This window comes from Corvus moneduloides, chromosome 2 (genome assembly GCF_009650955.1).
Source record: "Corvus moneduloides isolate bCorMon1 chromosome 2, bCorMon1.pri, whole genome shotgun sequence".
Taxonomy (NCBI): domain Eukaryota; kingdom Metazoa; phylum Chordata; class Aves; order Passeriformes; family Corvidae; genus Corvus; species Corvus moneduloides.
Window position 1 is genome coordinate 97,220,727 of NC_045477.1, and position 12,155 is coordinate 97,232,881.

The window sequence follows — 12,155 nt, forward strand, 5'->3', positions numbered from 1 at the left end:
GAAACTATCTTTTCTGCCAGATTAGAATCTGCCGGCCTTCTCAATTCCTTGGACATTCAACTTTTTTAGGAAATGCAGAAGAGATCAAGCACAAGAGACCCAGTCAACATGAGTATTATCCAGATGAATAATGTTTAATCACAGCTCCACAAGAAAAAGGCAACTCACTTAAACTGTCCTAAAGAAACTTTTCTATCTGTTCTGACCACATCATCTTCTGCAATGTAAGTCTCTGAAAATTTGTTGTTGGGTCTCTTTCTAATGCCAAGCTTACAAACTTGATTCTCAGTCTAAGTGGTGAAACTTTCCAGACATTCTCCACCCAGAAATTATGTACAATGCAGAGGTTGAGATTATTTAATCTCTTCTAACATAAGATCAACAAAATCCTAGAATTTCTACTAATCCCTACTTACTTTTGAGCCCAACAGTCATTTCCAACAGAAGCCCATGTAAGAGCAGATGTTGCAAAGACAGTTCCAAGTGGTTTCACGGATATCAATGCAATAGACACGTGCAGCTTAAGCAGACATTACCGTGCAGCCCTAACGTGTTCTGTTTTGCCTGCTGGCTAAACAATCTGTTAAAGCACACCAGAGCACTAATCAAAATATGTCCAGCCAACCACAGCTCAAGGTTTCACAGGAGCCAGTAATCAGGGTACACGTGACGGAGCTAAAAAGGTTCAAAAGACTTCAGGAATGTGGGCAGGGTACTGGGAAAGGAATAGGGGGACTAGGGTGGATGAAAGCACTACAGAGGTGCAAAATAACTCTCTAGAAAGCCAAGCTAAGTTACTTGGGGAACTATTTGTTTTAAATGCTTCCTCCACTGTCAACACTGACTTTTTGCAAGGTTCTGTATATTTTATGTCATTTAAATAATTTAGCTGTAAATCGTGATGCTTTATGATTGAAGTCAAAAAGAAAGAAAGAAAGAAACAAAAAAACCTGACATAAAACTTCCACAACACACAACCTTCGGTTTTCACTTTCAACAGTTGTCATAATTTTACAGAAGGAAAAAAAGATTGAAAACAAAATGATTCAAAGACATAAAATTTGAAGGCCTCCTCTTGCGAAGGTTCAGGTTTGGGGATATCTTTTTTTCAAAATACATTTGAGGTTGGCAACACCATATTCTTTTAAAACTACTTTTGAAGACTTCAACAAATTAAATCAGTCAAGAAGTAACTTGCATGCTTACCTTGATACTATTTAGTCCTGAGGGTCCTAAGAGTACTCCACAGATGATATATCCAAACATGGTTGGCAATCCTATTGTTGTGCACAGCCAGCCACATGGCAAAGACAACATTCCTATTGTCACAATATCCTAAATACATAAGATTTACAAAGGCGTTAGTATAAAGGACACACAAATTTGGGATGAAATTGAAGACTATTATCTTTCAAAAGATAAATAGCACTGTAAAATTAAATGTAGACTACTTCCTGTGAAAGGAAAACAAAACCTCTGTAAATTAACCTCAGTGCTGTTGCAGGTAGTAAGCACAGCAGTTTTTCAGATGAAGCAGATGAGGTACCGACCTTAAGTAACTGGGAGACTTTTAATCAACTCATAAACATTTTAAATATATTACAGAAAGCAAGCAATTTCCTGAGTGGAATGACACCTTGCATTAAAACAAGATGGTGAAACAGAACTGTTTTGGGGTTTTATAATTAAAACAAAAATCCCAATCCAGCTATTCTATATGAAGCACAAGTACAATCAAAACTCTACCACATCTATGTATTTTCCAGTCTCCCTTTTTTCATCACAAGGCACAACCAGATAAATTCTCTCTATTGACAACATGCAAGTGGCTTATTAAGCAGTAGCTTTAAAACTTTGCAGTCTGAGAGAAGGGACAGTGCCCCAAAGGTGAAACAAGATTAAGCTGAATAAAACCAGAGAGAATCCATGTGGCTTCATGATCAATCTTGTGAAGACAATCCTAAGAGCAGGGAACACATCATCATAGATAGGGGAGTCATGAATGCTGGGATAACTTCAGAGAGACAAATGCTGAAACTATACTCACTCCAACCAAGTAGTACTGACATGCAAACTAGGGGGACTAAACCCAAAAGTGAAGGACAAGAATGTCTCTAAAATTATTACCTTTATGAAATGATGATCAGCACGAGGAATGGTTGAATCTCTGGGTTTAGTAAGGATATACTGATTGTTCTGGGAATCAATAAGCATACTAAGACCTAAGTCATCTTCTACTTCTCTTTTTGAAGCATTTCTTTTGGAGCTGGCTTCATCTTCTTCCACCCTTAAAACTGCTTCAAAGTTTACACCTCTAACCTTTAAGAAAAAGAAAACAAATAATCAAGGAAACAAAAAAAGGGGAGTCAATTAAGCATATAATAAGAAGGGAAAGACTATTAGCTGTGCTTGAAGTTTCTACAGAACTTGTTGACACAGACTAAAAATAGTGCAGGTTTCTTCTCTAAAAGTCTTTCAATCTCTTAATCAAAACGTGATGTCTTTAAAAGTAACATCTTATCACCTTGAACAAAACTACTTGGAGATTACAAAGTGATATTGAGTTCACGAAAATCTGAACTAAAGACTGCATTCCAGGTCAAGAAAAGGTCACTATCCTGTAAACTTGATGGAGAGATTATAAGAACTATTTCTATCTAGTTATTTTCACGATTTTCTTTCTCAAAACAGCAATTCTTGAACACAGGTTGTAGTGCAGATTTTTTTTTTCATTTTTACCTGCTACACTTCTCCATTTGGCTATATTTTAATAGAAGCTTGTGTATCTTTATCAGAATACGGATTACTGTATTAAAGCTCCTCTATTCTAAAATTCCACTGTTTTAGTTTAAAAGAATGTTCCCTGCAATGACGGAGAAATACGTAGTCCTCCAGGTTGCATTTCATGATTCCTTTTCTTTCATGGATGGAGCTACAAGCAGAAAAGCAAGGAGATGGCGGGCGTTCTGCCCGTTCCCAGGCGCCGCGGGAGAGCGCCCGCCCCGGCTCCCGACAGGGCCGCTCTCTCCCGGCGGAACAGGAGAGGGCGCTGCCGCCGGCCCGGCCCGGCCCCGCCCGCCGCGGGCGCTGCCAGGTGCGACTCCCGCGGGGCACACCCGCTCTCACCCGCCGCGCACGAAATTAAAAAGCTGCTGTCGCTTTCTCTCGATTCGAGCACTACTACTACAAAAAAAAACCCAAACAAACAAAACAACGCACGGCTTGGCTCTCTGCCATAGAGAAACTGGTCTTGCCTCCTCAGCAGAACTCAAGAGCTATGCTTACCTCGGGAGTCAACCTGGAAATCAACAAAAACCTCCCAAGAGCAGAAGCCAAAAAAACTGTAATCCATGTTTATGCAAACAGGGCCAATCTGTTTGAGGATGGCAAAATCGGACACAGAATAAACTGACACATTGCTGGCTCTAGAAACACACAGCCTTACCTGAAGGATACTGTCCCATCATGCAACATAAAACAAGGATCAGCGCAGGTAGGCCAAGGCACAAAAAGCAGAGGAAGGCAGATGTGAAGAAAGTAACACCACAAACACATTTCAGGTCTTTCCTTTGAACAATATATCTTTTCCCAGACCGTGAAAACCAACTGCAAGGATTCTTGCTCTCCCGTAACTTTCTCAAGAAAATGAAGAAGTGGAGACAATGCCTAACACGGTAACTCCATATCCTGCCAAGTCCAACCATCACAGTCCCCACCACCACAGAGATGCCATATCTCTCATGGGCTGTATCAGTGAGATGGACTACACTTGTCTCTTGTTAAAGTGGCAGCTGCAGGGAGGACTTTCAAATCAAAACCACAGAAATCACTAGCAAAAAGGAACAATTACTCCTGTTTGCTCACTCTTTACCAATCACTAAAATCCTAACAGCTATATAAGACAAGAGAAACACACAGTGCAAACGCCAACTATAAATAAATGCACTCCAGTGAAATGACTGAGTGTAAAGCATCACTTACAGATTTGTTGTCATCAAAGGCATGCTCTTCTATTTCCTCTTCCAATCTATCAGCTGCCTTCCTGACATCTTCCAGAATTTCATCAAGCATCGACAGGCTTTTGTTTTGGTGCTGCATGTTCTTAAGGGCTTCAACCTGGTGTTTTTCTGCTGCTAAGAGTTCAACATATTCCATTTCTTCCTGTTGAATTTTACAACACACAGATAAAGTGTTGGCCAGGCCTTTGAGCAGAAAAAACATTTGACATAAATATATGCTTCTTTCGACACTAAACATTTTAGCAGGGAATTGCAAAAGCAATATAGACTTCATGAAGATATTTAAAGATTGCTTTCTGTTGTGCCAATTTTCACCGGATAAGTGGGCAAGAAAAACAACAACCAAACAAAATATCCACCAATTGCGTTTTCTAATCCTTTAAACAGTAGACTTGCCCCAAGGTTCTGATCCAGAAAATACGAGAAAGAATTTACTTTGAGAAACTCTAGGAAACATTTCAAAGCCAAAAAGGCTTAGAACTTCATGCTTTAGAAAGGAAGCACAATACCTTGAAAGCATAGCTATACTATCTACAACAAACAAACAAATTAGATGTGAAGCACAATGAATCTTAACTTTATAAGCCCTTTTATAAACATAGGAAGAAGTCTGTTTATAGTTTTCAAAAAATTACAGTAACTGTGGAAACGGGGAAAAAAAAAAAAAAGAGCTGGAAGAAAGATGAGCAGCCAATCACTCTAGCCAAGCTTCCTGTTCATGTTTCCCAAAAAGCACTCTTCCTATCAGAATTAAAACATATGACTTTTCCCCCTATTTCAGTTTGGGCCTCTTATCAACTTGCATTGACAGCTCCTGAAATTACTAGGTTTCAGAAGTAAAATGAGAAAATATGCTCATATGGTTTGATATGGTGTGAAAATATTTCACTAAGGTCCCTGATAAAGTTACGATGTTTCATTTCTCTTTGGATGTTTCAGATCCGAGAACTAAAAAGCTTAATTTACTGGATCACTACTGGGCCTAACACTGTATCTTTTCCGTAGTTACCATGACAGTAACCAAACAGAATACTTTGTGTCTTGACAGAGAACAACTTGAGGCTTTTGGGGAAAAAAGACTTTCCTTTATATGCTTCCATTCTTTTAAAGATTGTTGAGAGAACAGCTATGAATTAGGAAACATACACAAGGGCAGCACTCCTTCCTTTCAGTTAGATTCAGGATGCTGAGAATACTTGGATGAGAGACCCTTTTGCTGTTCTTTTAGAGAGCAAATATTATCAAAAAGGAAAAAACACAGGCAAAAAAATGCAAGCAATCAATAGGTCTGACTCAATTCCCAGAAAACACAAGTTTTTGTCTCCAGATGCCCTGCCCCTGCCACACCCAGTTAGAAATCAGAGAACATAGGTCTCCCATAGATTGTGTTTTATCTGCCTACCCTCCACAGATATCCTCAATAACCTGAGCTTATGAAATGGTCCTAAACACCTACGCTTAAATAACTGGAGTGTCTTCTCCTCCACACATTTGCAGATGGACATTTTTCCCCTTGGAACCTGCAAGAACATGCACTTAATTTAATCAATTCCTTGATGCCAAGACAAGAATATGTTCAGTACAACCAGTAACTGTAGCCGAACCCTTCTAAAATCCTGACAGTCGGAGGAATGCCTCTGACTGAGATGAAACCACAGTATTGGTGTCTGTTGGTGTTTAGAATTATCACAGTTACACCATCATGGTGAAAGTTACCCAGATCCCAAAATAACTGGAGCTGGGAAGAATGTAACTAGTAATGTGTTTGGCCCAATGTCAACTATTAGTTCTTATGCAATACATAAGTAGGAGACATAGTCACTCTCATACAGCCTCAAGGAAAAACATTTCCTATCTGTTGCTCTCTGCTAGCAGACATTGCTTGAAAGATGTAAGAAACAGCCCCCGTATGAGCTGCAGATTCCCTGCTAATTCAGCAACAACTTAGAACACAAGATGAAATTGATAATGATTAGATTCTTTCCCTTCAAAAATGGAAGAGGTTTTGGGTGCAAGGAGCCCATCTCAGTCCTTTCTGTCTGCCAAGACAAACAAGCTGAAGAGAGCTAGAGGCAAACTACATAAAAAATAATTCCCTAATATCAAAGAAGTTAACTTTCCCTGAATAGCAAGGTAGAAAAGCTTTGAAAAAAATCAGAGTTTAGCTGCATGTTTCTTCAATTAATGGAGACAAAGGTTTTTGTAGTCTATTAAAGTGGCATCTGTTTCCACCGACAGACTAGTGTGACAGCCGTAGACTGGGACAATCACAGGGAATGGTGTCCATAAAAAGCACAAGTTAATTCAAACAACCTGCTACATGCTAAGCGGAAGTGCATCTCAGTACAAACACTGCTGTGCAATTCAGGCTAGGATTGGAGACACATGATCACCAGGTACATACCAAGCAATCCCTTAAGCAAAGTAATACAGATAAGGATTGTGCACTTAACAGGAACACCTACAAACATGAGCAAAATGAAGTAAGATTAAGTAAGACTTTGGGGAAATGCTGACTCAGAATGCAGTGTTGCTGTTGCTCTCTACTGTTTAATCAGAGATGACAAAAGCACATTCAGAAGAGGTTGCATCTTGGCACTACTTGCAAGTTATTTTTTTCCACCCATGTCTGATTAGAAGGCATCCAAGAAATCAGAAGCTAATTAAAAAGTAGGTAAGATTTTGTTGGCTTTTCCTGAACTTCCAAACAGGATCCTGGAGCAAAAGAAGGCAGAAGCCATCTTCAGTGCTTCTTTCTTACTGCCCCCTGCCCTGCACCATGAATGATTCCACTACATCTTTTCACAGCAGCAAAACCAGCAATAAATGCATCAGACGTACAAATATACCCCAGCACTAATGACTTCCAAGCACTTCAGCTCAACAGAAATAAAATAATGGGAAGAGTCCAGCACCCTCTACAGTTATTTGTATTTTCGGTTCACTCACTGTTTAAAAATAGATGTTCTATGAGTATACCAACAAAATAATCATTACAGTTAAAATGAAACTGGGACAAAATTGGACTAATATGTGTCTTACAACATAAGAACAAGTCCAAAACAAATGTATCTCATGCAATTTTTATCTTTTTGGCATGCATTTTTCCATATCCTTTGCTTCCCTTTATACAACAATTACAAGGTAATAACCACAAATATTCTGTTTAAATAACCATGTGCACGGCATAAGAAGGAAGGTGCAAAAGATTGCTCACTCAAGTAAATATTTTGATAATACAAAAAAAGCCTGCACAATCCACTTCTGCAAAAGTCAGGTTTTCATAGCACACACTTCTAAAACACATCATTGTACACACAGGCCTCCTTCTAGGAGAAGCACCATTCTCAAGTTCAAGGATAAATTACTTTATTATTTTACAGTAACATTACCAAGAATTAGGTAAATGGGAAAGAAGGTTCTGGACTGCCTCACTGCTGCTACTTTACAAACTCCAAGAAAGAAAAAAAGCTGGAAAATCAAGTAAAGCTTATGACAATTTCTATGACATTTCTATGCAGCAGAGGCTGCCACTACCATAGAGTATCAATATACAAATCATATAAAGCAGTTCATTGGAATACACCTAGATCCAAATTACTCTCTATTCAAATTTGTTATAATTCAGTCTTCATTTCCACTGCACAGAACCACACCAGTCTGCCAAGTTTGCATCCTAATTTCTACTTCCACCAGCCTATCTTGGCACAATTCACTGGATACCTTTCCTGCACATAGTTTCTTTCCATCTTCACCTGTCAAGATCTGCACATCTCTTACCACAAATGCCCTTCAGAGACTCTAACAACTCAAATGCTAAATGCCAATTACATTTTTGTTCCTTCTCTTGGTCCCTTGTGAAGGGGCAGCCTCTTCTTTCGGAAGACAGAAAACAAAGAAAATTCTTAATATATTCCTCCAGTGGTTGAGGGGTAAAGCAAGGAAAAAACCAATTTAAATACCAAATAAATTAACTTACATTTTCTCTCAATGGGAGACTTCCAGTACATAGTCTGAACGCTACCTAGTGACAGATTGTGCGCAACCTAATGGGACATGGGAACTCAAATTTTCCATTAAGTACTTGTGTTCAACTGTTACTCATCTGTGTTTTTTCTTGGCAAAGTTATCTCAGCTGGCTCTTTCTTGGAAGCACTGCTTTTCAAACCTGCACTTCTTAGGTTAGGAGTGCAATACTGACTTTAAAAATCCAGTCATCTACTGATTTGCATGTCCATTTTACCCATATCTATACAAACACAGAAGTGAGAGGCAGCAAGTCATTCTGTTTTAACTGTGGACTTTGGTTTAGCAATTCTCATTTAAAATGGAAAAACCAGTCAGTATTTCACGATGTGATGGCATTATTTCCACTCAGCTAGTCCCACTAGCTTGGCTAGTGCAACTGTGCTATGTGCACGGATTCCCTGTTCATATTCCTTTCCCTTTAACATAGTATTTGCCATAGGTCTTACGACTATGCTTAGCTTTGAGATAAGAAGTATTGACTGCTAATAAGTTTTAAGAATTACTTGTAAATTTACTAATGAGAACAAATACTTCATTCAAAATCCATTTTCAACAGTAAACATTGCAAGTTTTATGTAGATACCTTTTTATTAAAACAGACTGAAACTGTACCATAATAAAATTAAAATCACAAGTAGAATATGAATATTCTAGTAACAAACATGGGGAAACCAACCTTAATTGCAGCTTCTCTCAAGGCCTCCAGTCTCTGTCTACTGCTCTCTTTCATATTTACAACATCTTTGTAATCACCCTGTAGAGCTCTCTGGAGGCCATGGATTGCCTGAAAGACTGAGTTTTCACTTTCATTTAGCTCTTTTTGGAAAATTTCGAAGGTGTGCACCTGAAAAAGTTTCTCTTCATCAGACAGTCCTGCATCCCTCTCAACTGCTCTTATGGCATTTTTTAGTTTGTTGAGAACAACGTTCTTTTGGCGAAGAAGACCAGACAGTTTTCTGCAGCTCTCCAACACCCACTGCTTCCTCTGAGTGATAACAGCTCCTTTCCCACGGTGCAGCTTTATTGCATGCTTCACTACATCTTCATGTTCTGCAGGGTTTGCTAACGGGCCACAAGGCAGTGAAACCAATGTCCACAGGGAAATCAATCCAGTCGCTTTCATTCTTCACTTTATATTGCTCTTGGGAGAAACTGGTAATCCACAGCTGCTCAGAGCTTTCTGCTACATGGTTTCTGCATCTCCAGTATGCACACTAGGCTGCAAGACAGAACCAACCAGCTATCAAACGTGGTAATGTTGGGCCATTAGATCAAACTAACGTAGAAAATAAATCCAAGACGGCCTCCTGCACAACTATCTTTAGCAGAACACATATGGTCTTCTTCACTCAACATTTACGAAAACCAAGAAACAGTCCAAGGTTATTGATAGATTTTTGTTTTCCCCTTGACTGTTTCCTAGATAACACCTTGTTTTAAAGCAGAGACTGGTAAGCTTAGTCACTTCACATGGTACTCATCTGCACTTCTTACATGAAAGAAAAGCCTTTAAAAATATCAGGCCATGATGTCATAGGCTGCATTTCAACCTAGCACTAGAACTCATTATTCTTAGCTATCAGTAAACCTTCTGTCTCTTCTCAAACCTATCCTAAAACTTTGTTTCATAATCATTTGTTATTTATAAAGTCTCAGAAGCATTAACAAACTCAACTACACACATTCAACAAAACATAATAAAAAAAAAAAAAGCTTAACTGAATCAGATTACATTATAAATCATAATTGTGGAAGAAAGAACAGCAAACCTTCCTGGACTTCTGGGTACTACTAGTTTGGATCAAAGACCTCCTTCTCCTGAAAGGCTGCAGGGCCTTGAGGTACTTCAAAACTTATTAGGGATCTTCAAGATTTTAAAGTAAATTATAAAAACACTAAATCAATTCATTCTTAAGTTTATTTCCCAACAACTACTTGAAGATCCATATTAAGACTGCTGTATTTAATTTTAACACCAAGCAGAAGTAAAAAACTAATTTCCTTCCCTCAGAACCTAGAGCAAAATACTGATGTTATTGTAAAATAACAAAGTTACATTTTCTTTTAAAAAAATCCAAACAAACACAAAACCCCTCAAAAAAACCCACATACCACAAAGCTACACATAACAATATATAAAACTCTGTACATGGCATTCTAAAAACACACATCATACGCAACATGTTAATAGATCACCAACATAGCAGGTATTTCCCTAAAAATTTATTTATAGTCTTGATCATTGGGCCAGCAGCCTTAATCAAGAACCAACACATGGACACAGTCATCTGGAAGCAGTCTGCCTAACAGAGAATCTTCTTTTCCCACAATGCAGTAGCAGTCACAATCCCAGGTATCCAATTGGGCCAGCGATCGTCAATACATGGAATGAGCCCTGGGCAACCTGGTCTAGTGGAAGATGTCCCTGCCCAAAGGGGTTGGAGCCAGAGGGTCTTTGAAGCTCCTTCCAGCCCAGGCCATTCTATGATTCGATGGGAAGGGAACACGGCAAGCACAGTCATGCACTACCTTAATTTTACAAATGCCCTCCCATGTCTGTTTCAGAGAGAAATGAAAAAATCTGTCTTTGGGTTGGTTTATTTCTTTTTTCAATGCATGAAATGCAGGCCAAAGTATTTAGTTACTAATAGCTGACTGTGGGCTAGGGTTTAACAACACAAAGAGCTAAAACATTTAAAATTAAGAACTGAAAGGGCAACCAAAGTAGCAAATGCAAATCGCATCAGTCTAATGTCAATAAAATAACAAAGTACAAACATTTCGGAACTTTGATAAAGCTGTGGGGCTTACTATTTTTAAGAAATCAGGAAAATAACAATCCCCACCAACTGGCAAAGTTCTAGAGTGAAATTTAAGGAAGTATTTCTTCATATATACAAACTAATACTCTTCCTGTTTAGTAGGCTTGGGGCAGAGATTTTTCTAAATATGTATTACAACCTATTTCTGCAAGAAAGAGGGAGAAGAAAAAACCCAGTGTATATCCAAGAAGAGTAGAAGACTCTACTGCCTGTCTTATGTGGTACATCAAACCACGTAACAAAATTTTGAGCAGAGATTTATACCAGCAAAGTTCACTCACTGTTGCGCAGTACAAACTTAGCACTGTGGTTCAGACGTGGGACATTTTTGTTTCAGTACTTTTTACTCAGCTAGCAAAAACTGTTTAGAGGAGTGACACCTGGGGCAGTGCTCAAAAGCTCTTAAGGGAATAAAGACCTCACATACCGAAATAAATGATGTGATGCTGAGCGAAAAAAAAAAAAAAAGTCAAAAAAACTAACACTCCTCTCCATTCATCACCAGTAAGTATCAAATCAGAGGGAACTACTGTCGTTTGGAGCCCTTATTTAAGCAGCGTCTGCTTCCTGCCGGATTACAGCTCATCTTCCCCCTTTTTGCTTCCTGAACACGACACTGTAGCACCAGATTTCATCAAGCTGATAATACTGGGCCCTGCCTCTGGACCCTCTTGCGGGTCCTTCCACATCTGTCGGTTCGCCTCCACTCGCCCCCTTTACCAATCCCAGCTCCGCCCCAGGAGCCGCAGAGCAGCCGGGGCCGTGCCCGCCCGGCACCTCCGCCCCGGCGCGGTCCCCACCTGAGCGCGATGGCAGCTCCCGGCGCCGGTCCCTGAGAAAGGCCGGGCGGACAGCGGGGTACAAGGGGAGAACAGAAGGAGACAAGTGAGCGCGGCGGCGACCGGCCCGGCTCCCTCTCCCTCACGGCGGCGGAAGGATGGGGGAAAAGAGGCGGCCGCCCCGCCCGGCGCTCTCGGCAGCGACGCTCACCTGAGGGACGGAGAAGGCCCGCAGCGGCGGGGCGGGAAGGGCGGGATCGCAGGGCGGCGAGTACGGGTGTAAGGGGGCGGCGGCCGCTGGCGGAGGGCACCGAGGAGCCCCGTCCTTGCGGCCGCCCCTCGCCCCGCGCCGGTGCCCGAGCGCCGGGGCGGCGCCTCGGAGCGCAGCCGGGCGGGACCCACGCTCCGAGCGCCGCCTCGCGGCGGGAAGCGTCGCAGCGGCTTCTCGCCGCACGCCGGGAGTTGTAGTCGGAGCCGCGGCCCCGGAGCTGCCCCAGCGCCGCGGA

General features: G+C 40.7%; 1 protein-coding gene across 3 annotated transcripts in view; it reads right to left on the reverse strand.

Moving 5' to 3' along the window:
• Window positions 1-12,044, reverse strand: part of TMCO3 (transmembrane and coiled-coil domains 3) — a 32,889-nt gene extending 20,845 nt beyond the window's left edge. Inside the window, exons 1-5 of one of the 3 annotated variants that reach the window (XM_032100496.1) lie at window positions 11,861-12,040; window positions 8,725-9,267; window positions 3,982-4,161; window positions 2,128-2,319; window positions 1,207-1,335 (exon numbers count right to left, since the gene is read on the reverse strand). In XM_032100496.1, the coding sequence (XP_031956387.1) occupies window positions 1,207-1,335; window positions 2,128-2,319; window positions 3,982-4,161; window positions 8,725-9,171 (948 nt within the window). In that variant the 5' untranslated portion in view covers window positions 9,172-9,267; window positions 11,861-12,040. Of the gene's footprint in view, window positions 1-1,206; window positions 1,336-2,127; window positions 2,320-3,981; window positions 4,162-8,724; window positions 9,268-11,860 lie in introns of all 3 variants that reach the window. The other 2 variants (XM_032100497.1, XM_032100498.1) reach the window with 2 other exon arrangements.
• Window positions 12,045-12,155: the final 111 nt, after the last annotated feature.